Raw genomic sequence first — 26,938 nt, forward strand, 5'->3', positions numbered from 1 at the left:
GTTTATTTTAACATTTTATCTAATTAGTTCTTTGCTAAATGAATTGGAAGGCTTCCTGTATGAAGATTTACAGTCCAGCCAACTGCACCAAAACATCATTGATAAAATGCATGTGCCAAAAGCAGCAGTGGCTCATGGGGCACCCATTGTGGTTTGGACCACGCTGCATGAAAATAAACGAACAGAGACTGCCCTAGTAGCTGGCAAGAAAAACAGGACTGAGCCCAGCACCAAATTCTCCCTCGTCTTTGGAGGCAGTTGGGAAATATGGTGTATGGGAGGCACAGTTCTCAGGTGTTGATGACGGTGCGAGTTCCCTTGACAAGGACTTGTCCCAGAGTAGATGCCAGGCACATCTCTACTGTTGCACGCCCAGGATGGAGCATCCTGTGTGTTGGGTTGCTTGACAGTGCAACCCTAAGTAGGCGTAAACTCCATCTTAATGCTAAATGCGACCAAGAGACCGATAATTTATTTTGCAGAGAGCAGCATTCCGGGCAAGTTGGTAATCCATTGCTTAAATGATATTGCGCGACATAAAAATGACACGGAAATGGAGCGTAGTCCTGGTTGCCATAGAAAAAGAAGTGCAGTGAAGTGTCAGTCTGAGAAACCTCACCTGTGGCATCTGGTGATAATAATGCTCGCTTGCAATGTTGTTGTTAGCCCAGAATGTTTCATTGTCACTGTAATAACCAAAGTATCATCACTATAGTGTGTAGCTATTCACTATCTATTACATGTCACTACTGAAAATTTTACAGGTCAGATTATTCAATAGAAAGTATGCAAAAGTGATTAATAGTGTGGTGGCTAGCTTGCGCACCCTCACCAGACTTCTCTGAAGAGTACTGCAGAACATGCTTCAGTCTGTGTCTTAGATAGTGGTCCCATCAGCAAAATAGCATCAATAATTGTAGCCACCACTACATTCATAGCAACTTTTCCAGCACAATGTTGCAAGTTGAAACAACTTGTGCTGTTTGCAATCAAATAGATGGGCTAAGGGAGCACAGCTGTCATGCACTGGCACCAACATGCAGAACCTCGTTGATTCACTGAGGCACTGCACCAGTTACAGAGTCGAGTTTGTTCATTTCTGCAGCATTTGAGTGCACTGTTGTCATGATGCACACAGTCACATTCACATTTTTCATTGACACTCTACAACTTTCTCAAACAAGCAGAGGCACGAGAACAATATTTTAGAGTATTAGAAAATATAAGAATATTTTAGAAACCTTACCTAATTAACCAATTTCATAAAGTACAAAAATATTCTCAGTTGCACAAGTATATTGCAGACAACATGTCTGTAGTATTAAGTGCAGCATAACGAAAATTCACACTTAGCACATTCAATAGCTGTTATTTTCAAATTTCTTCATTACTATTTCCTCGTTACTAAATACCTCATTACTGGTATTTCTCTCTATTGCTGTTGTCATTGTTGTCATCACTGTTGTTTTGCCTTATTCACTTTGTATTGTGCAATCTTTTGAAATAATACTTATACAGTTTTGTATATTGTGTTTTCTTTTACCCTTATTTATAGCATACTCCTTTTTGTTTTTTATTGCTGATTCTTATTTTTATTGTCGGTACTGAATAGGCCTGATGTTCAACTTACTGCCATGTTAATGTTGCCATTAGTGTTTGATCTATTATTGATGTTAATTGAAAAGAAATTCTGCCAAGTGTTATCTGTGAGACATCCTCTTTTATTATCTAATGTCCAAAAAAAATTTTTACCTTGTTTTATCTAGGTACCTTATTTATATCCCCTCCACAAAAATATACTAGAACCATATTATGCCTTTGTTCATTGTTTAACTTGTCAGCCTTCTAAATTTAATGTTGGAAGTGAATCTGTCCAATGGAAAGGCACAATATTACATTTCTGAGTATTAAAGATTGACTTCGTGGTTTTTATTTGCTCTGGAAATGCAGGTTTAGGTAATCCAATTGACATGATCTTCCATGTCCAGCCATGGATGATTCTTGGCCTTCTTCCACTGGCCATAGCATTTGAAGGTGAGTCCATTTATCCTGATAAAAGGGCAGTTCGGGGAAAATGCAGCAATGTGGGTTCGAAAAGTTCAATTTTTTAATAAAAATGTTGGTCTTGTCTGCAGTATTATACTTTCCATTTTACTCTTACGCATTAAAAAATTGAATCAGAATTTGAGCTAGAGAACAGGGAAAATTGCATCTAGTGCAGCCACAGTGTTTTGAGAAACTGCAAATTTAGTTTGTTTTGGTGCATGCCATTCAACACAGGTGCTTGCCACCACTGCAACTCAGTCGTGAAAGTATAGAATCCTGCATGCTATTAGAGGTGTATTCTGTACAGTTTGTATTCTAAGCAGAAAAATGGCAAAAGTGGCACATGGTAACCTACAAGCATTTTTTTGACTAGGTATTCTACTAACTTCTCATCGAAAGCTGAAACAGAACTTGCCTCATTGCTAGAGCATAGGCGATTCAGTTAGGAAGGTTAAAAAAAATTCACCATATCCCACGTTTATCTTGCAATTAGTATTAAGCAAAAATTTCCTTGGTGTTTGAACAAATGTTAAAACAAATTTTATAATGCAACACCAATGGCAAAAATATTTGTACTCTATGATGCAAATGGAATGTACTTTTATGCACTTCTTTGTAGCAGACTTTTCATTTTCTGTGGCCAACTCATTCTTCACTTCTCCATAGCTTCATGCTCCTGGCTCAGTGCATTCTCTGGTCCTAGTTTTGTTCACTTCGCTTCTTTCTTCACACTTTTTCACTTCTCTGTAGCTCAACGCTCCTCGCCAAGTACCCTCTCCAGTCCCATTTTGTTCTCTTCATTTTTTCCACACACGGCTGCTTTTGATGCTGACTTCCTCACTATTTGTCGCTTGTTCTGCTTGTCTATTCAGGCACATGCCCCATCTAAGGCATTGGCCAAGAATGGGCACATAACCAGTGGTGCAAGTTGTTGTCTACTTGGCAAGGCAGTAGCTGCAAAATGGGGGGAAGAGGCAGAGAAAGCTTTGCTTTCAGACAAACAATTCCTGATGGTGTTTTTGAGCTACATAAGAAAATCTCTACTTTTGCTTTAAGTAGAGCTCAGCAGTATTTTGCATGTTTTCTTGTATGTCTTCATCTTTGCTGCACTGATGTTCCATGTCTGGTAACCTGGTAATGTCACAGCTGGCATAGTGCTTTCTCATTTTCGTGTTGTTCGAATTACCATAAGGCGTATTTAAAATGCTCATCATAGTGCTTCTGTATTCACTCACTTTGGTTGCAAAATCAAATAATATTTCACTTGTTTCAAATGTCTTACGAGTATCTGTAAGTGACATTGAGTGCGTTTTTATCAAATTGCAATGTGGGCTGACTCTACACATTTTGTATGCACTCTTTTGGATACTTAAAAATATTTTATCTCTGAGCTAGTTTTTAATGGTAGCCTTCAGTGTGTGCAGAATGTCTGTGCTTGTATCAAATCTTTATGAAAAATGTAGCATTTCTAACAGAGGGCATCTGAAGTACAAACATTCAGGATATAGGTTTCTGATAACAACAGTTATAGTGACAGGACAATTCTGGTTTCTCATTGCACTGTACAAAGTATTAAGGAGCAAAATCTGCTGTTGTTTGGTATTCATTGCAGGTGCAGAAAATTTCTATATGAAACATTGTACATTGCCATTGTACATTGCCAACATTGCCATTGTACATTGCCAACATTGCCATTGTACATTGCCAACATTGCGAGTGTACATGGGCAAACCATTTTTGGCCTCATTCACAGGAATTCCAATCGCGACTTCAGAGAAAGTGTTCCGTTTTCGTGATGCTGAAGTCGTGCTGCGCACGTGCAAGTACGTCCTGGCAGGCTCCTTGCTCGCCTTTTTGATGGAGCTGAGCGAGTACCTGCTGCTCACATACACTTCCAGTCTGACACTCTCCATTGCTGGCATTATAAAGGCAAGTGGTGAAGGAAATTTTAAAGAAGGGTTGCTGTTTCTTTTTTGTCTTAGCAAATATAAATTTTACTTTTTGTGTGGTCGTATGATATTAGAATAGCTTAAGTAGCATAAAGACATAACTCAAATTACTAGTTACTGTCTGCATTTGTAGAGGAATAATGTGCAATAAGGCAATGCAGAACAATCCAAAAAACTTCACCAATGTTGAAAAGTGTAAGCATTTCATGCTTTTTAAAATGTGCACAGAAGAAAAAGCATTTCACACTGCTTTTGCCAAATAGGGGGAAATAAGGTGTACAATGGTGTACTAAAACTGGTAACACTGTCTTACGCTACCTGCAGTAAGTAAAAGTCTCCGAGGGCTCATATGGAAGCCTTCGGAAGGCTCATATGTGCCATTGCTTTACAGACAGTCAGATCCACAGATTTCGTCTTCAGTAAGAGAGGTTTTTATCACAACTATTAATTTGGGAGATTAATTTGTTTATCAACATCTAACAGTTATCTGTTCTCTTTTTCCAATTTTGTGCAAGAAGATAAAATAATGCAATAAAATATTTACTGACGAACGTGCAAGTTGTTTCACATTTTTGTGAATGGAGCAATATTTCTTCATAATTGTTTTTTCAGTATAGTTTTATTTATTCAATTGTCAAAAAATGTGCACTATAGCTGCAATGCTGTTTTTGCAAGGTCATCAGTACTTATAAGATTAATATCTTTATGACTTCCTGTAACATTCATGAGTAAATTTAACAAAATGAGATGGATGCTATACTGTAGCTCCATTCACAGCCTCCACATCGTGGTTGTAAATGAGCTGGAAATCTATATTAAGGTGCAGCTTTTCAGTATATTAGTGGCCCACTAAAACAAAAAGTCATATAAATTAGTTATTGCTCTGAACTGTACCAATAGTTTGTGAGTAGGACTTTTGAAAAACTTGTGTGAACAATCTGACCATTTCATATAGACTGTATACTAATGTTTTACCTATTTAGACACTCTGATGGATGCAGTTCGTAGAGTAGCTGCGGTGTTGGGCTGCTAAGCACGAGGTCCCGGGATCTAATGCATTTGGATGGGAGCGAAATGCGAAAACACCTGTGTACTTAGATGTAGGCGCACGTTAAGGAACCCCAAGTGGTCAAAATTAATTCCGGAGTCCCCCACTACAGCGTGCCTCATAATCAGATCATGGTTTTGGCATGTAAAACCCCATAATTGAAATAAATTGCAGTTTGTAGAATTGCAATAACTTTTTTTCTAGCAGAGTTGAGGTATTTGTAAACTTAGTGGTTCACCTTTTCTGAAAGTGCTAATTTTCAGCAGTCTTAAAATTTGGGAGCTTAAGTAAAATATGTGCACCCCAAGGTCACTAGAATTTTACTTTGAGATGCTACATATTTCATTATGATCGGTTCATTGCTTTCCTAATGAGAGAGAGAGAGAGAGAGAGTGTGTGTGTGTGTGTGTGTGTGTGTGTGTGTGTGTGTGTGTGTGTGTGTGTGTGTGTGTGTGTGTGTGTGTGTGTGTGTGTGTGTGTGTGTGTGTGTTTGTGTGTGTGTTTGTGTGTGTGTGTTTCACACATTTTTGAGAATAGTAGGGAAATTAGAATTGGCCTTGATGTATAACTACCTCTTAAATCTGCTGTCAGCCCTCCAGTATGTCTCCAGTGATTGTGGTGCCAGTGAAAAGATGATGTCTCAAAATGATAGAAAGGAGTGTCATATTTGTGCAAGGCCCGCCCTCATGTAATGCCTGCAGCCCCTCCCCACCTTAAAGTGCAAAAATTTGAAAAAAAGAAGTTTCACTAGGCATTGTGTGCATACCTGCGTGATGGGTTATTCCCCCTGCAAGCTGCTACAATATGGCACTAATCCGTGACTGAAAAATTGGTTGGCATCTGTTGATGCATTCATATTCAGCTGCCAGACGTTGAATTTATTTGCATAGCAGTCTGAGCACAGTTCGAGGCTTTTATGAATAGCCATAAACCTACCTTTTGTAAGGCCCACACCATGTAAAAAAAAAAATTGAAAGAAATAATGTGCAGGCCTTCCACGAGTAAATGTGGTATGTGTGATTATATCCCTTAAAGGGACACTAAAAAAAAATAAGTTGAGCTGTACAAGTAAATTACCCACAAAGACATGCCATCTTGAACTGCCTGCACATAGCTTGCAGTGACGTCATGAATTTTTGACGGTGTCTGCTTGGGCTGTTAATTTTTCATCAATAAAGATTGACTCCATCATATTTTAAAGGAGTCAAAGACAGAGTTTAGCAAGATTTGAGAATCTTTACTGTGACACAACTGGCAAAGTATGAGAAAATACATTGGCATCCATAACATAACACTAACGTACCGGCACTGGGCTTACGGCACGAAATTCAAAAAGTGGTTGTTAGGCCTTCATTTTTTCATCCAGTAACCACCTTCTTACTACAAAATAAAAAAAAACAGACTTTCGAAAGAACACATTAACAGTCTGAACTGGTTTAGTGCCTCTCTGTAGTGCCCCAATAAATAAGGAATTATGTTGTTACTTTGATGCAGGGAGCTGCTAAAGTTGATGCACAGGAATTAAACACTGCAATGAAATAAGTTTTCTTACTTAACATCAGATAAATATGTTTGTCTTAGCCTCTGTCAAGAGCAGCTCTGTGTTTCATCAAAATTTATTTCTATGCTACTACTGGGGCTTCTACACCTAATTTAACCCCTTCCATGCCTTGGACAGGCTGGGTTCACGCGCGCATTTCTGATAAAAACAACCAAGGGCGAGCTCAGCTCGTTAGTGGCACTTTGCATTTCCTAGCAATGCCATGGACAAGTGTAGTTTTGTCTTGGTGCTTACTCATGCTTATGGTAGATGGCAGCACACAATCCATGGATCAGTTCAAGCAGAAGCGAATTTGTTCTTTCTGAGGAAGGAAAACATGTTGGCAACTTCGGTATTTGAAAATAATTTGGCCATTTTTGGTCAGGATTCAGGATAATAGCGTCGCACGGAAGGGGTTAATTTTGTGCTTGCAGTTATTGATAAAAAGGAGCACAGCCTTCACGCAATGTCACATCACCTACAGTACACGTGCAGCATTGTGCTTATTATTGTCTGCTTCAGCTTGCACATCTTCTGTGCGCTTCTTCCCCACTTTTGGCTCCCTCAGGGAATGTCATGTGTCGTTTTCATCCTCTTGTGTTGTTGGTTTTCTCAGAATGTGTCTTGTGGGTGCTGCTATTCAACAAGTGCCTCACTTTCCCTCTGCCAGCGTCTGTTTGTAATGTCCAACAAAAATAGAAGAAAGAAAAACTTTGTATACATTTTTATAAAAACCTTTTCAATTGCATAGTTATCGAAACTCTCTTTTCTTGCTGCCATAATTTCACTTGTTTTGAGTTCATTTAATGTGGTGCACTATCGCTCTCAATTATCAGTGTTCCAAACATCCATGCACATTTAACAGAGATGGAGCAAGCTTGCAGATGTAAATACTACAGCTCAAAATTTTTGATTATTTGTCTGACAGCGTTGAACCGAAAAAAATATCTGTTCGGATTGCGTTCTGGTTGAGCATGTTGCAATTTTGTTCTGCTTTAGTTCCAGTACAGAGAAATAAAGATTTATAACAGTTCGCAGACTGGTTTGGAGAAATGCAAATTTATAATCGTTTGCAAACTGGTTAAGTACAGTAAATATTATCTTGCTCTGTGGCGAAATGCTGCAGAGTGCTATCGACTTGTCTGCATGGCACATATGCAGGCTTTGTCATGTGGTGGAATAAATGGGCTTTATGGCCCATGGGAGACAAAAATTGAATTTTTTTGCGTAAACATCAATGAAGTTTAATGTTGTACAGCTACAGCAGGCATACATAAAAAGACAAGTCATCTTAGGCAGTGTTATCGCAAGAGTGTGCCACACGTGGTGCATTGCCTCGATGCGCCCTTCCTCTTTCCTGCATTTCCTTTATTGTGACAGAAATTATATGGACACTCCAGGAGAATTTCCGCCTATGTCGGCGGAATCTCTTTGAGGTTCCGTATAAAGTCCAAGTGCGATAACATTGCAGCCGTGCACCATGTGCTCTAGGTGCGAAGGAAAGCATGTGAGGGTGAGCCGAGAAAGATGGTGGCTTGGTGTGGCAGCGTCTTCTCACATGCTCAAGGGAGGAAGGCAGGGAGGTTGCGCACGCAAGGGGTGGAGCTGGGAGATGTGCTTACACTAGAAGAATGTGTGTGCAAGGGGGTAGTGTGCATCTCCATTTCTACTCCGGCCTCTTGCATTCTATCTTGGAGGAAATCTGCAGTGGGTTCGAAGGCTAGCCTACCCAAGATAGCTGATGGTTTTGTGTGTGCTGTGTACTCTCTCGCCTAGTTCACGTTCAAGCGAGAGGCGATACAAAGGTGAATTCACTCGCCGCTGCTGCAGCTCTTCATCACGCCAGAGCATAGGCAGAAAGTTTTCATTTTTCCGGAGGGGGCTGGGGCCCGACCAGCTTTCCAAACCCCATATATATATATATAACATATATTATTTCTTGCACTTGAAGAAACTTCGTGTGACCTCGAAGAATTGTTCTCTGAAGAGACGGCCTTATATGAGAATTTTCTAGACTTCATATAAGAGACAGTTCAGTTTCACTGCCCGAGTCCTTTTGCACTACCAAGAATCTGGCGTCTCTCGGTGATGCAATCTCCCTTTGTGCAATTGTCATGTACTTCGCTATCACTAATACTACTTCGCCTTTCCGGCGAAACTGCAGCATCTCTCTATCTTTTTTTTTTCTTTTCCTGTGAGTCCGAGTATAAGCACTGCTGTGCATCACCGCTGTTGATTCTGATTTTGAGTGAATCGGGCTTGGCCTCATTTTGGTTGCTGAGTGAATTATACAGTGTTCCCCAACTATCATGCACCAAGACTTTAAAAAATAGCAGTTGCGTTACTCAAAGAAAACCTAGTGCATATTGTTTCCAGTACAGTGGAGTAGCCGCCAGTAATTCTTTCGTTACTGATATTTAATTCGGTAACTGCAATAAGTTATCTAACATGAGAAGTGCTGTCCTAATTATCAAAGTGTAATGAGGCATTTGTAGGCACCCCAGGCACACTCAAATGACATCTAACTGCTGTGTTTTCAGACTGGCAAACAAACCTAATAAAATATGAAAAATACCATGTGACTGCACTCCCACCCGCACCATAATGTAGCACCTTCAAATAAGCTCATTAAAAGCAACTGCATTGCCTGTCGCAAACCCGAAGAGACACCGCATCACCTTGATAATGGCACGGAAGGAGCACCAACAGCAGGTTTCACGGCTTCGCAGTTATTCCTCCCTCTCCTCTCATTTCTACGTCACATTTATTATCCGTCTCTCAAGGCCGACTGATCACATTGATAATGAAAACCCCTTGATAACGCGACTGAAGGGCTGCTCTGACCACACACGAAGCGCGAAAAGTGATGGAATAGGCAAAATCTTGGCTTTGCTCATGCCTCATCGAAAGAGTTCGTGCGCAGCTATATTTCGCGCCAGGAACTTGCTTTGGACCAAAGCCAAATTAAAGTAACGGTTTTATTTTTTTCATGAGAATGTATACGTGCTGCGAAAACAAGTTCGTGGCAAAAAATAAAAGCGAAATAAACAGACTAGGAAGCGACCCATGTGCAGAGAAAAGGCAAAACCAATGCGTTCAAGAAAGTAAATATACCACTTCTAAATGAGCCAAATTGGCAATCGGGATGTCTGCACAAAAAGAAAGCAACGTACAAACAAAAAAAGCATTTCAGTGTGCTCTCAACCATGAATTTGTAAGTGCCATTGAACTCCAGCTGCTGCCTAGAGGACGTATTCGAATAGGTCTCCTTCTGCAGCTACGTGGTACTGAGCCTGCTTTATCACATCTTCAGTGGCTTTCTCGATGACAGATGCTGGAATTCTACGGCACGCATCCGTTATCCTTGCCTTGAGCTAATCTGATGTCCGTCTCGATCGTGTAAGCACAATCTTTCGCATAACCACAAACAAAGAAATTGTGTGGAGAGAGGTCAGGTGACCTAGCCAGCCAATTTACAGCCCCGTGCCTTTCAGTTTATTGTGCATGAAAAGTCACATCCAGCCAGTTTTGTGCTTGGCTGCTGCTGTGTGCGGGTGCCCCGTTTTGCTGATACCACAGAAGTGGAAGACGTGACGGCGGGACTTTGCTGAGAACCTCATCCACCACTCCTTCAAGGATTTCGTCCATGTAATGCTGTCCAGTCAGTGTGCGATCGAAGAAGATGGGGCTGATTATAGCACCGGCATAAATTTCCCCCCACACATTGAACAACCACTGGTACTGGTGACAATGCGCTTTACCCAGTGTCAACTGGAGTCACTCAATAGTGTTCGTTATGCAAATTTACCTTGGCATTTCTGCAAAAATTGGTTTCATCTGTGCGCACGATGCTTTTCAAAAAGTACAATCACTCACTCGCTTTTGTGAGGACTCAATTCAACAAATCTACACGATTCTACAAGTCCGTATCTTCTAAGCATTGGTACTGGTAAAGATTGTACGCGTGAACGGCTGTCATTTAGAAGCCTCCAAACTGATGACTTGGAAATTGGTACCTGGGCGGCCACGTTCCGCACGATAGTATGATGGTCTAAGGCCATAAATGCTAGAACATCCATGCGTAGACTAGGACTCAAAGATGGAGTCCTCCACTGCTTTTTGTTGGAGCTGCCAGTTTGTCTCACGTTTTCATAATTTCTGATGATAGTCGATGCGTTTCGTTTACCGCCACACTTCCATGACGGATATATATATATTTGCGGCCTTCCTCTTGCTTCCATTTGCAGATCCCAAGGGAAGCATCATGTTTACTTTCTGTTCATTAGAAAAAGACATGGTGACTGGGACCAAACAGAATGCACCTTTAAACCTCTGCACTGATGTCGTGAATTCGCGTTTGTGGTGATAGGTTTCGTGGCAACAAAAAAAAAAAAAAAAGAAAGAAAGGAAGCATCGGTGCATTTTATCTATGCTAAGACAACAGCTATCACAGCTTGTTTCCAACTAACACCAGACGTGACGTGTTACTTCGGCCAGGGCACGGCAGATAAGGCACTAGCTCGATCACAAAGTTTTTCTTTATTTCTTTTATTTCGTTCTGGCTAGCTCAGAGGGAGCCTGTTTGAGGGCACTGCTTTATGATGCGGGTGGAAGCACAGTCACGTGGTATGCTCCATAATTCGTAGAGTTAACTTATCAGTCGGAAAAAATTAGTGCGCAATTAGTGCATCGCTGAAAATACCGTAGTTAGATGTCCCTTGGTTGTGCCTACAAAAGCCTCATGGACGCTTTAATGATTAGGATAGTAAGTCTCGAGTTAGATAATTAATTACCATTACCTCATTAAATCTCAGTAACGAAAAATTACTGGCAGCTACTTCACTGTACTGAAAACAATATGCACTAGGTTTTCTTCGATTAATGCATTGCTCTTTTTTTTTAAATCTTGGTGCATGGTAGTTAATTGGGACATCCTATATATATTTATAACCTCTGCATGCAAGTGACAATGTTTCCATCCCTAATAAATGTTGTAAATTACTAGAAATGCTTTTCTTCTTTTTGATGAGTCGTTAGCATTGCTCATTGGAAAGAGAAGCCATACTGAGGCGCATATCATTCACATGCATTTTACATGCCGTTGACAAAATACTCTGCCGGAGGGGTCACTGAAGTCTATAGTTTCTTTTTTTTTTCATGGTCAAAAAAGCACACAAAGCAATTGAAGCGAGGTGAATATACAGCAACATATTCATCCTCTAGGATTAGGCTATTCATACCTTTAGAACTAATTGTTAATTAGCTACCTCCTCCTCTTTTAAATATGTAATAAGATTTGACCTGTGTATATATATTTAAATAAATTGTGTATGTGCATGGTATTTACAGTGGAAATTTAAAACAATAACTTTGCACTCAAAGCGCGAAAGGCCCGACTCACTACAACCGCTATTGAGCTCTCGCATAAGCCACCGACATCTATTTTTGTCAACGATCATCTAACACCGGAAAATAAGCGACTTCTTGCACAGGCACTAGAACTTAAGAAATCTAAAGGTTGGAAATTTCTGTGGACCGACAACTGCGCTATCAAGGCCAGAAAGTCGGAAGACAGCCATGTGCACCGCATCTCCCGTGTGACTGATCTCTGTTCATGTAATCACATGTTGTTTTCTTAGCACGCTCTGATCTTTACAATTAATCATGTCTGAGTCTGTTTTTTCACTTGATCAAACTAATTCTCTGCTGAAAAAAAGCAGCCCAGGCTATCTTTAGTACATCTTAACATCCGCAGTATTCGTAGGCACCACGATGATCTTGTCACGTTTCTTTCCATTCTGGACCACGCTTTCTCTGTCATTTGCCTGTCTGAGACATGGTTGTCATCACATGATGGAAATCTATACAGTCTTCCCGGTTATACTTCTGAATACTGTCATCGCGAAGGACATCGTAGTGGCGGTTTGGCCATATTAGTAAATTCAAAACTGTCATATAAATGCCATCATGACCTCACTTTGTGCATCTCTCTCTGCAAATCCGTTCGGTTAGAAGTAGATCAAAGTAACTTTCAGTCAAGCAGTAACTTGTTTCCGACCAATCGTAATATTATAATTGCGTCCATCTATCGCTCACCTTCGTCTTCTTATATTGAGTTCTGCAGAGAATTCGAGCAGTTACTGAACAAGTTAATTGACGTGAACAATGATATTATAATTTGCGGCGACATTAATATCAATATAATTGACCCTAACAGTCAGTCATGCTCTGAGTATGTTAGCACTTTTCGTAGCTGGGGATTTTCTTCGCTAATTCATTCTCCAACTCAGTGTGAACAAGGCAGTTCTAGCACTCTAATAGATCATATCCTTCCCAGCTTGCCTACTGGTCATACCACGGCCGGTGTAGTAAACTATGATATAACAGACCATTATCTCATATTTTTTAGTGCAGGCTCCGAAACATCTAGTCTATCTAGAAAAAACATCAGGTCATTCTTTGATTCAAATAAATTAATTCACCTAATTCGTGTGACTGACTGGACTGACGTGTTTCAGGAGCAGTGTGCAGAAAAAGCTTTTGCATCTTTTTCAGCGAAGATATCAGAGTGCACTAACTTATGCATGACTAACTTCACCGTGTTGCACTGGTTCAGTACACCAAGAAAGCCTTGGATCGGCAGCAGTTGAATGCGGTCCATAGTAAAAAAAGACAACCTTTGCAAGAAGCTCAAAGCTCAGCCATTTAATAACACAGTGCGTTCACAATTCAAAGCATATTCAAATGTTCTTGCAGCCACCCTAAAATGTGCTAAGCGCAATTACTACGAAGACAAGATTAGACAAAATGGAAACAACACCAGACGAAACTGGCAATTTATTAAAGAATTTTTAAATACTAATACCAGTGATAATGGCATATCATGCATCAGCTACAATTCAGTTAACTTAACCGACCCTAAGAACGTCGCTAACACTTTCAGTGGCCATTTTAGTGCTATAGTTGTTCTACAGCATGAACCACCCTTACCTAGTTTACCACGCTGTTCCTATTCATTTTACTTATACCCTACAACTTCACAAGAAGTTTGTAGTATCATAACATCACTCAAAACAACTGGTCCTGGCCTTGATCTCATCCGACCGTCAAACATTAAGCTTGTGCATAAAGAAATTTCACCGGTACTTGCCGACGTAATAAATAAAATATTTAAATATAGTGTCTTTCCCAAAAGCCTCAAAATGGGTAAGGTAATCCCAATTTTTGAAAAAGGTAGTCGTGAGTGTTTGAATAATTATCGTCCTATTTAACAAGAAGAAAAGGGGTTAACCGAGGGGTCCGATTTTTTATTAGTCATATCATACGAAGCCAACAAACACTGTCCTTGGTGTCAGTGTTTGTTGGCTTCTTATGATATGACTAATAAAAAATCAGGCCCCTCGGTTAACCCCTTTTCTTCTCATTTATTACATAATGAGGGTCTCGAATCCAGCAACATTGATGCCTTCAGGTAGCATGTGTGGGTTTAATGACCGGCTGCCTTCACCCAAAAAGATGACGTTCTCGTGATGCCTGCGGCAGAAAGGATGTCCTGCATCCGCCGCCAAGGTCTGTGAGTAGTGGCGCTGGCTAACACTTCCAGGGTTCTACTAGGAAACAAATACCCAAGAAAGTGGATGGGGAAACGGCGCCGCGGTAGCTCAATTGTAGAGCATCGCATGCGAAATGCGAAGGTTGTGGGATCGTTCCTCACCTGTAGCAAGTTGTTTTTTCATCCACTTTCATTTCCATTAATTTATCGTTTCTTTATTTCATTTATTAAGCACAAGTAATTTCCCCTATGTTGACCTTGGTGTCAGTGTTTGTTGGCTTCTTGTGACATCGTCCTATTTGCATTTTGTCTCCTTAGCAAGGCAATTGAACAACTTATTCACAAGCATTTAACTAATTACTTATCCAAATTTAAGCTATTATCTCCTTATCAGTTTGGTTTTAGAGAGCATTTGTCAACAGAACTTGCTCTTAGTATGTTTACTGACAAAGTTAAATTAGCTATAGACGAAGGCCTAATAGTCAGTGCTCTTTATTGATTTCACTAAAGCATTCGATACAATTAACCACCTCATCCTCCTATACAAACTAGAATTTTATGGCATTTCTGGCCCACCTTTGCAGTTAATTCATGACTACCTAACAGACCAACCACAAATAGCCCAAGTGAATAGTTCCTTTTCTTCACCTAAAATTATTAATAGATGCGTCCCTCAGGGATCAATACTTGGGCCATTGTTATTTTCATTGTTCATTAATGATTTGCCACAAGTATTAACGCATGTCCACTGCCTTCTCTATGCTGATGACACAACCATTTTCATATCTGGCAAAAATTTCTTCACACTACTAACAAACTAAACAATGATCTCGCTAATGTTCATGCATGGTGCCTGAAAAACATGTTATATATCAATCCATCGAAGACAGCATTTATGGTATTTCATTGCCTTTAAACATTATTCATAGATTCTTTAGTTGTATTACTTAACAATCACATAATTACAAGATCTGGGTCAACCAAATTTCTAGGCATTATCTTAGATGAGCACTTAAAATTCAACCGCCATGCCCAATCTCTTGTTAAAAAAATTTCTTTTGGCATTCACGTCATTATCAAAGTGCGCTCCTTTTTTCAGCTAAGTTTTCTCTTGTCTTTGTATTACGTGTATATTCACAGTTGTCTTTCATATTGCCCCTCATCATCGGGTAATACATACTTCACTCATCTCCACCAACTAGAAGCTTTACAAAAGCAAGCGGTACGATTGGTGACATTTCAACCTTTTACGTCTTGCTCTGCTCCCATTTTTCATTCCCTAAACCTTCTCCCCTTGTGCATGTTATTTGATCATAAGCTGTTGCTCATAATGTTCCACCTCATAAATATGGAGCTAGGTATTGAAAGTTTTACCCGTACTGACCTCACTAATAATAATAACACAAGGTTTTCCACACCTCACAATTTGCTCCTTCCTAAAGTTTGAACTACAGGAAATTTACTGTCATGTTTTCAGGCATATCATTGTGGAATTTGATTCCGTCCGATATCAAATCATGTGCATTTGAAGCCTTTAAGCGCAAAGCTAAGGCGCATTATATTAACTCATTACCGAACTCCTAGTATTTTCATTGTGCGATGTAAACATTATTAAATATATTTGTATTGTACTGTTCCTAATTTTCATTCTATATTTCTTTGATATTTTTCTGTCCCTGTCAATACTTTACAGCATTGCTTGTTCTGATGCTACCACCACCTAGTTTTGTATTAAAATGCTCTATTAAACGCTGCTGACAAACACAACCTTTGTATGATGTAGCCTGCTACTGTTGCCACAACTGCACTAACCCCCATTTGTTTCCTGTTTAGGAGGTCCGCCTGACAGTTTTTACTTCGGGACCTCCAAGTGGGCAATTATACTTCACCTGATTTTTTTTTTTTGTACTACTGATGAAAAGTGAGGAAATACAGATGAGGCAGCCGCCACTGGTGTTTCTAATGCGCTTGTCCTCCTATTGTCAGGATTTGCAAAAATAAAGTGAAACAATATATATATGAATTAAAATCCATGCACGTCCGTGTCAGCAGTGATGCAGTAAGCTACTAGCCACAATAAAATTTTAAGTGAAAAGGTAGAGGCAAGTCAAATGAAACATCAAATGATGTGGATGATATAAATCTAATAGTGACACTTTAGGTATACGTTTGGGTGGTGGAGGTAGGCTGATACCGCCTCCCCCCTCCGTAGTCGGTGCCTGTGCGCCTGCATTCCATCAGCGAGTGTCCACAGTCATGAGTGAGATGTTTTCATGTTTCACTGTGCTTGTTAATTTAGCTAGTAAGCAAATGCTTACAGTGTTTTACACAGCTAATAAAATGAGAAGCCTTACTGCTTGTAGCTGTCTAATAATTTGCTAACACAATCAATGCTTTGCCTTTCAGGCAAAACTACAACTTTCTTATTGTCATCCATACTGAGTACAGTTTTCCCAGAAAACAGTAGAAATTTATGGCAGTGTTTGAATAACATCATTTTCTGATCAAATCGAATACGAGTATTTGACAGAAACAGCTGTCCATTATCGAATAGAATAGTGAATATTTCCAATTTCTAACAAAGTGAAATAAAATATTGTGCAGAGCCTGTTCAACAGCAGAAGGCTTGTTTACGTAATTTGATACATGTACACCGTGATGCAGTACAATAGCACCTGGTGCATGATGACACTGAAAGATTAAAAAAAAGGGAACAGGAGGTCCCAGATGCATGTAGTGCAGTGTATAGTGCTCATTGAAAGAGCCAGGGCAATACCAGCCCGGCGCATCGTTCTGAAAAAATACAATTAGGATGAAATTGGTCAAATAATATTACATAAATGACGTAAATATTAGTATTACATAAATTACTACTTAAACCTTCTAGTCCATAGCAAACAAAGAAGCCAGCAAGGGCCATTTTGCTCAGGTTTCTGCTCTTTTTGCTTAAATATAAGTAGGTGCTTGATGCTTCTGAACCATGAACAAGGACAGTCTGTGCTACACACTACGACGATATTGCATCTGCAGCTTAATGTGGAGCAAAGTCTTGCGCTGACTAAGCGCAGATAAAAAGTCGAAATCATGCATATTGTGCCCGAGGAATCATGTGCAGAAATGGAAGAAAGTTGTACTCTGCTTGGAGGTGCTAAACGTGCATTGTTCCATGGCACGCAACAAAAGCACATTCTTGTGCCGCTTATTGTCGTTGTTAGTGCACACTGAGATGGTGGCAGCATTCATTAGCAATCACAATGTTACTCTTACAAGAAGCCATGCTGATTAAACATAGTTGGTTTTCCCATTATCTCATTTTGAGGACACCATCTTTTTTGTGCTTCTTGCATCCTAGCGTGTGCATGTTATGGTGTGTCTGATAATATTAGTGAGCCGGCCTAATGGCCCAAGTGGGAACTTCACCTGAAGTGGTGATTCTGAGGTGCCCTTGTTTCGGCGCTGGAACACAACTGGCATGGCCGAGTTCATAAATGCAAGGGTCTCTGCCAAAGTGGCTGTTTAGTTGCCAGTACATAGCTATCTGCGGTCTATTGTCTATCCCTATTCTCGCACATAACACGACTCCTGAGTTTTAAACAATCTCTTGGGGTGCGCCGACTGAAAAGTAGCAGTTCTTTCCAGGAATTGATTATGTATTGAGCACCTGTTTGCATCTTATATGCTTGAACCGTTCCGTGCTGAACCGGTAACCATTATTATATTTTCACTTCAGGTTCAGTTTGGGTTCAGTTCCAGCTAGAATTCCAGTTCAGGTATGGTTTTCGGTTCAGGTTCAGTTCAACATCCTGATTTTTCTATGAAACTGTTGTGGGTATAGACACTTTCTGTGATTAGCTTTCAATCTTGCTTGTAAAATTCTTCACTCATCATGGCTTTTAGGGCATTTGGCATTAAACTTTAAATTTTTTTCATTTTTGTTGATGCTTTCATTGATACTCTTGCATTTATGGTCCTTTGAAGAGGGGAATGTCTAGGTATCCTGGACTGGACTATTCGTTTTTACTTGTCTTTCTAATTGGAAATGGAGGCAACCCAATTGTGATGTATTCAATATTGCTTAGCACCAGGCAGTATTGTAATGAGGACATTGAGTTTCTAATGTTTACATCTTCTCAAGGTTTTTATGAAATCAGACATCAATTGGAACATATATTAAAAAATTCAATATTCAAAATGTGCATTGACTTTTTAAATCGTGAGAGAGAGAGCCAAACCAAAAGGTTGAGCCAATGCTGGGAGTTTGGACCTTTATGGCCCCCCAGTGAAGGCAACACACTTCTTTGGTCTCTGCTTCATGTAGATGGCACCCCCGGATTGACCCACCTGGGGTAAATCTTCGGTAGTTGCCTTTTCCTATCCTCCTCTCCAATCTTCATCTTTCTCTTTCACTTGCAATCTTTCCTGTATTCCCCTCTTCCTTTCAATTCTGATTTTCCAGGCACCTAGGGTTAACCTTGTATGGGTAGCCAATCTTGGGTATACCATATATGCTTATAGCAGAACCGTACAGCTGGCGTTTATGGTACTTGCGTTTGCAGGCCCTACAGTGTCCCCTTGTTGGGGTCCACTGTAAGTGAGTGGCGTTCCTGCTGAAACATTAACATTCGTAAGGCTAGTTCTTTTCCCACATTTCCTGATCACCCCCTAAAAAAGCGAGTGCGCCGAAGAAGCATTTAAATTTCTTGGCCGACAGACTGAGAACATCCCATGCTACCACGTGATACATAGTGAGAAACTCTAAAAGGCCATGAGGGTGATCTCGCCTTTGATTCTTGCAAAGACCTTGACAGAGACCATAGAACCAGGTTACAATATGATGAAGATGGCTAGCAGTGACCTTCTTTTGGAACTCCACAATCAGAAGCAGCATGATAAACTACAGAATCTAGTGGCATTTGGAGACTGTCTTGTAACTGTGACCCCGCACCGCACCGCGAACACCACCTGCATTATTTCTGATGATGACCTGTTGGAGCTATCCGAAGATGAACTTTTGGAAGGATTGAAGGAACAAAATGTTTTGAATGTAAAACGAATCAAGATGAGGTGCGATGGTAAGGATATTCTTACAAAACACATATAATTCTTACTTTTGGTTCAAGTGTTCTACCCGAGACCATTGAGACTGGGTACATCAAAATGCGTGTCAGACCATACATGCCAAACCAGTTTCAGTGCTTTAAGTGCCAAAGATTGGGCCACAGTTCACAGAACTGTCAAGGCTGACTGATGTGTGCTCAGTGTAGTGCCCAGGAACACACATCTGAATCATGTGATAACTCTGTCCGCTGTGTGAACTGCGATGGGGAGCACACAATATACTCGCGGTCCTGTCCATCTTGGAAGAAAGAAAAGGAAATTGTAACTATCAAAGTGAAAGAGAATATTTCGTTTAAAGAGGCACAAAGGTGGGTGTAAAACCTGCCAGAGAAAAGTTTTGCCGAAGTGGTGCACCATGGGGCAGTGGCACAACGGCTTCCGGTGGCTGTCCGGTCCACACACAGTGAGCCGGTGGCGACGCAATCTGCCCCGCTGGTGGTTGCAGCCAGCGCAGCTCCGCTATCCCAGAAGCAGCCATCAACTTCCAGGTTGGTGGCTTCCAGGGTCCCGTCTCTTGTGGCAAGGCCTTCAGGCCTTCAAGGTGTACAAACCACTCGAAAGAGTGGGTGTCCAGCGCCCCAGAAGAGGTGATGGACACACTCTAGCCAGATGGTGCGGCAAGTGCCTAAGGAATAGCGGGAGTTCCTCAACCCCTCCAAGAAAGAGAGAAACCCAACATCATAGGGCCCGAAAAGGGCTCTGTAAGTTAAGTTAGCTTTTATATATTAGACACACAGCACCATCCTTCCTGCAATATGGACACACAAATATTGCAGTTGAATGTTAGGGGACTTCTTCGTAGACTAAGTCGAAAAGAGTGCTGTGTGTTCAAGAAACACACCTAAAATCCACACAGACAAACTTTCTAAGACACCATGCCGATTTTTGGAAAGACTGCAACAATACTTTCGCCTCATCTGGCGGTGTGGCTATAATTGTAGATAAAAGTGTTGCCTGCCAGCAATTACAACTCTGAACGTCCCTTGAAGCAGCTGCTGTTCAACAAGCTAGCCACAATCACTACCATCTACATTCCTCCCTGCTACCAACTGCACAGAACAGAATTTCAGAGCCCTATTGGTGTATTTCTGGAACTTATGTACTCATAGGAGACCTAAATGTGCACAGCACTCCATGAGGAGACTCGCATTATGGTGCGAGGGGTCGCCGAATAGAAAATTTCCTGTTTTCCACAGGCGCATGCCTACTTAATAAGAAAGAGCCAGCATTCTATAGCATTACACATAAATTCTCATCGATAGACATAAGCATAGCATCAGGTACACTCACACCATACCTCGAGTAGAACATCATAAAGAACCCTTATGGAAGTGATCCCTTTCCGGTTCTCCTAAAGTTAACAAAACCAGCTGAATGCTACCCACAAGTTCCTAGATAAAAAGTCGATTCAGGAGACTAGACACAGTTTCACGAACTTACACAGTTGACCTGAGATAACGTCTGTGCGCTTATTATTTATGATGCAGTAGCATACTTAGCAGCATTTTTAATTGATGCTGCATCAGAATGTATCCCTCAAACCAGAGGTTCGACTTCTAGACGCATTCCCTGGTGGAATGAGGGATTTAAGGAAACACAAAGGAGGCAGAAAAAGGCATGGTGAGCCTACGTGACTCTTCTATGGCAGAGAACCTCATAAGCTTTGAACACATCAAATCACAAGGCAGGCGAACACGACTTATTTCTAAAAGGGAGAGTTGGCAGAAGTACATCTCGGACATCAATTCATATATACAAGAAACAAAAGTATGGAATAGTGTAACATAAATATTAGGTCGGCCTTGTCACCATCTGCTGTTGGTTGATGGTCAAGGCCAGAGTATGGATGACCAGGCCAATGCCCTTGGAAAGCATTTCGAGCTTGTTTCTAGTTCAGAACATTACTCCGAAGCTTTCCTGAAGCACAAGAATGTAGCAGAAAGTAAAGGATTGAATCGAAAGGGCACTGGAAATGAACAATACAATTGTCCTTTTGTTGTAGTCGAGCTCAGAGTGGCTTTGAATACTTGTGAGGAATCTGCTCTGGGAACAGATCAGGTAATTTATGTAAGGATCAAACACCTTCACCCTGATACACAAATGGTTCTGTTGTCTCTTTTCAACACAGTCTGGGCAACGGGATACAATACAATACAAGAGGCTATTGTAGTCCCTATCTTGAAACGGGGTAAAGAGCCATCTTCTGTGACAAGTTACTGGCCTATAGGGCTAACTAGCTGTCTCTGTAAGCTATCTGAAAAATTATTAATCGCTGGCTGTTACACTTTCTTGAGTCCAACAAATTGCTTGACTCTTATCAGTGTGAATTTAGAGAGGGTCGATCCACAACTGACCACCTCATGTGAGTTGAGGCATACATTCGTGAAGTTTTTGTTCACAGACAGTACTTCCAGACAGTGTTCCTTGATATTGAAAAGGCTTATGATACCACCTGGTGTTGCAGAATTTTGCAGGACCTCTCTGAAATAGATATTCATGGCAAAATGCTTAACACAACAAAGCTACTTGTGGAACTGCACATTCCATGTTAGAGTTGGCAATGATCTGATTTTTCTGATGCCATTTATCCAGGAGACTGGGGAGCCACAGGGTGGAGTACTTAAGTGCACCCTTTCTATTGTAAAAATGAATTCGTTACGTACATATAGTATTCCGCAAATTATGTTATATTCCACTTATGTTGATTACATACAGATGGGAGTGAAATCCTGTAGCCTTGCAATTTGTGAACGACTGTTTCAACTTGGCCTGAACAAAGTGTCCAAATGGGCACAGGAGAATGGATTTAAGCTAAATCCTTTGAAAAGCTCCTGTGTCCCATTTTCGAGAAATAGAGGCCTGGTCCCCAACCCCCATCTTGACCTGCATGGTCAAAATTTACCTGTGAACAGGGAGCACAAATTTTTAGGCATTATTTTAGACATGAAATTAACCTTTATTCCACACCTGGACTACCTTAAAAACAAATGCTTAAAAACTGTGAATTTTCTAAATATTCTGTCACACACAACATATGGTAGCGACAGGACGGGCATCATGAGCCTTTACAAAAGCCTCATGTGAACATGCTTAGATTACGGGGCCATAGTGTATCAATCGGCTTCTCCTAGTGCCTTGAAGATGCTGGATCCTGTCTATCACCTAGGTATCTGCCTGGCAACCTGTGCCTGCAGGACAAGTCCTGTGGAGAATCTCTACATTGAAGCTGATGAGAGATCACTCAATCTTCAGAGGGCATACTCCAGTTTTATATACTTTCTGAAAGTTAATGTAAACTATGAACATCCCTCTTACATAGCCGTTAATGGCACCTAAGTAAATGGCTTGACATCTGCAACACTGTTTAATAATCGAACTGCAGCTAGAGAACCATTCTCTCTCTGCGTAAAAACTTTGTGAGAAAAAATGTGAGCTCCAATGTTCGAGCATAACTTGATGGTCCCAGTGAAGGCATTTCTTCCATAGCAGTGGCAACTCATAGAATGCAATACCTCATTTGTAGGGATGACCAAACACATTCCAGAGGCACATATTAGAATGTGCTTCCTAGAACTCCAGTCTAAGCACTCGTGCACAAAATTTTACACTAATGCTTCCTAGTCGAACGCCGGCATTTTGTATGCAGCCGTTGGCCCATCATTTTCGGAATCTAGCGTCCTACACCCGGAAACAAGCATCTTCAACGCAGAGACTTGTGCAATACTGTCCGCTGTTAAAAAAGCTGCACAAAGCCATGATATTCACGGACTTTCTAAACGTCATAAAAGCCTTAATGTCACTACATAATCACAGAAACTCTGTACGAACTGAGATTTATTCCATTCTTTGCACAACATCTATGTCTCAGCAGCATGTCATTATATGCTGGGTGCCTGGGCATAGGGACGTAGAGAGTAATATGCTGGCTGACCAAATTGCCACATCAATTGCATTGCAAGCTACCAATCCTACCACTGCTGTCCCTGCCCTAGATCTCAAGCCTTTTCTCCGAAAGAAACTGAGAAGCCATTGGCAGCTCTTGTGGGATGCTGAAACAAATAAGCTGCACGCAATTAAGCCACATTTGGCTTCCTGGCCCTCCACAGTGAGAACACGCCAAACTGATGTGCGGTTCTGTTGACTCAGGATAGGGCACACATATGGCACACACAGTTTTTTGCTGACTGCTAATGAACCTCCGACATGTGGTAGATGTGGTCCTCCATGTCCTCGTGAAGTCTCGGGAAGGAGAAGCTGACAGAAAGAAACGCTTTCCTCTAGCATACTGGCAGTACATCCCTCTTCACCTGATAATCTTTCTTGACCCAGAACCGTTTTTTGACACCAATGCAGTCCTAGATTCCTTGAATGATGTCTTACATGTTACCAGCCCAGTAAATTCGTTACGCATACTCTCTCCTGAGGATGCCACTAGGATAGTAGTTTTGTATAGCACATGCCTCCAGGTCCTTGCATTTTAAGGGCTTTGTTTAGGCAGTAGTGCTTCTTGCAAATGCTTGCCTCTGACATATTTTAGTATGTCATCATTCTTTTGCAATGTATTTTTCGTGTCCATAGTACACCTCATTAGCCATGGTCATTATTTTATTTCATAGAGATTTTACACACTTTACAGTGACCTTTTTTTTTTTGTCTCTTTACAGCCACGTAACATGCACCTCTCGTAGTTCATCGCTCCACTGCAAACTCTTTAAAGCTGGCTTGGCACTCTGGCCATACTTGGCCCTTGCACCACTAAACAACATACATTCATTCATTCAGAGAGAGTCAAAACCATTCACCCTGCATTTAAGTCTCTTGGGGAATGAGGTCTTACATTAATTCACAAGTGAGAAAGGTGTCATTTTTCTTTCTTGCTTTGGCTGGATAGATGTGTTATTCATCACTTGCCAAAGTAACCTTGCACTTGATTTCAGTTGTTATTGTAAGTGTGAAAGTACAGTGCGCATAGTACATTAATGCCAAAAAGGAAGTCTCAAAGTCAGAAGAAAAGTGCTGCTATTGTACATCAGAGAAGTATCACTACACTTGTTGACTGATCTTTAGGGTGCTTGATTTTTCTGTCCTACTCGATTATTCAGACATTCTGTGGCATTGCCATTTTCTGCATAGAACAAACTTGTAATAGCAACTGAAGTTTTAGGACACCATACGGTGTCTTGCTCAATTTTTCAGGCATGATTCGTGCATTGCATTGCGAAAATAATGGCCATGAACAATGCCAGTGCTATTTGGGTTACCTTTGTTTTCGTTTCGTGACAGTTTCTCAGCTTTCTATGTGCTGCGGCCGCTGAACTCGGCACCAAGCTATAATCTCATTTGCTGACACCACTGAAACATGAATTGATTAGGCCTAACTACCTGAACAGTGTTGCAACGAAAATTTTTGCTCACCAGCATGACAGTGGTTAGTGAGCTGATGTGGGAAGCTTGCCGCTAATGTGTTTGTATGAGTGGCTCCTTACTGATTGGGCCTTGCATGCATGAGCTAGACTGACAGCTGTAGACGTGTTGTTCAGGTTGCCAGAAGTTACTGCAAGCACACCTGCCATGTTTGTGTGCTTACTGGACAAAACAAGTTAAGCTGGGTGTAGGCAGACAGCTCCGAAGTTAGTTTGTGCAACACAGCCTAAACTGCTGGCACTGTATATTCAATGTTGCATGCTACAGCTGCAATTTGCTGCATCGTGCAGCATGCAACGCTCCACGGGCTACATAATTGGAAGATTTAAAATGCTTCTTTGGCCTCAGGCATCAAGAAAACTACAAGTATATATCATTTCACTGAAGTACAATGCTGACCAAAGTCTGTGTGTGAACTTTCTCTACTACTGTTACTGTAATAAAGTAAGAAAATAATCTGATTTTATCTTACAATAGCATTAATTCAAGGAGACAACATGAATGCAATGCACTACCCTCCTTAATTTTGCCTTTGATTTGAAACTTTTACAATTACATTAAAGCCAGATGCATGTAAAACCATCAGTCATTGGCATAATTATATTGTTGCCTAAATTTTTCAAGAAAATGTACGCTAATTTGTGCAATGCCATTGTGTCATCCCGGGCAACAAAACAGAGCACTTGAGATTTATTTTTCAAGTGCTGCAAGATGACATCATATCCAAGATTCATCATCAACATACCAGACACCAGAAGATGTTACATTTCAACTTATGTGTCCGGTTAGGTTAAAATAGTTTTTACGTGAAAAAACTAAAGGGGATGGTCACTTTGTACATATGCATAGAGATGCCGCTTTGTGCGTTTCACTATGGCACATAAAAAATAACATTTTCACGTTTGTAAAATACCAGTCAGTAATAAGAACTAACATAGACAGCCATTTCATCTTTGGGCTTTCTACGTGTCTTAGGAGGATTAAGGAGCTGGATTTTCGAATAGGTTCTTGTGAATTGTTTACTTCTTTCGGGCAGGCTGTGCTGCTTCTTCTTTTCTGCATGTGTGTGCATGTGCATGCATGCGTGTGTGTGTCCAGCGGTATGAGCAGCGTACTGTGCTTGTAATAGGAGCGGGGCTAGAAATTTATTTGAAGCTGTCCAACTTTCCACTTCTGAATTAAATCAGGATCAGTGTCTTTCTCTTCATTCTTTATTGCCTGTAACTTTGAATTTTGAAGCTGCAACTTGTCATGTTTCTGACTCAGTAAAATGTTCCTAAATGCGGTCACTATCTGACTGTTTATTTACTGCCTGAAGCTTAAACCCCACGGGAGTGATTTTGTTTGCGACATCGAAGAGTGACGTCTTCGAGCGATAAAATGAGCTGTTACGTGAATGGATCATTCGTTCTTGTTGCTCATTCGCTCAGTTCTGGAAATCTAGAATTTGTCGCTCATCACCCGGAAGTGCTATGAGCAACTAGCCAATAATGTGAAGTTGGAACAGGATACTACTGGTTGTCGTACGGAACAAGCAAACAACTGAATTTTGATATCTGCAAGTGTAAAAAGCCTACTGAAAGACCTTCAGAAATACTTAATGCTGCCCTATGCAGCAAAAGAAATAAACTCAAATTATTAGAGCATATGTCGCGCTAGTTTTTGTGTGTATTTGCTGCCCTCATACCAGCAACACCGAGGAGTCGTTGCTCATGTCGTCGTTCACTTGGGGTTCGACTTGCAGATGACGAGTGGGCGTGACAGCCAGCTCCATCGCATCGCTTGTCATCCTCACGAACCAGATTGCTTGCATGGGGTTTATTCTTTCTTAATTGCTTGCCAATGTGTTCAGTTGCAGTAGATTTGTTCTTGTCACACACAAAGCTTGGAAAGCAGATATTCTGTACTTTGTAATAGCTTGTAGCAAAGGCTTATCATCGCTAGTCACTCACTTACTCTCTCAACCATCACAAAACAGTTTTGAACATTTGTGTGCTTTTAGTATAGTCCATCATCCATGCTTTGGCACATTAATTCAAGAGTGGGCATAAGTTTGAGTGTCAGCTGCAGTCAATGTGTGTAGGTAACTTGCAAGAAACCTACTATGCCAGGAAGTAGTGCTACTCCTTTTGTCATTGTCTAATGAGTGGTACTCACTATTGCCAAAATGCTGGGGCTCGAGTCCTTTCTTTGGAGATTATCAAAAAACTGCATGCACGTGAGTGAATTTGTTTTTATCCTCGACAAAAGCTGGGCATTGC

The 26,938-nt window shown here is 40.8% G+C and overlaps 1 protein-coding gene across 2 annotated transcripts in view; it reads left to right on the forward strand.

The window, feature by feature from the left end:
- LOC142590691 (solute carrier family 35 member C2-like) overlaps nt 1-26,938 on the forward strand; it is a 59,582-nt gene that overhangs the window by 22,265 nt on the left and 10,379 nt on the right. For both annotated transcript variants that reach the window (XM_075703117.1, XM_075703113.1), the window contains exons 5-6: nt 1,951-2,034; nt 3,800-3,979. In XM_075703117.1, coding sequence (XP_075559232.1) covers nt 1,951-2,034; nt 3,800-3,979 — 264 coding nt within the window. The remainder of the gene's footprint in view (nt 1-1,950; nt 2,035-3,799; nt 3,980-26,938) is intronic.

The sequence above is a fragment of the Dermacentor variabilis genome, chromosome 1, assembly GCF_050947875.1.
Source record: "Dermacentor variabilis isolate Ectoservices chromosome 1, ASM5094787v1, whole genome shotgun sequence".
Lineage (NCBI taxonomy): Eukaryota > Metazoa > Arthropoda > Arachnida > Ixodida > Ixodidae > Dermacentor > Dermacentor variabilis.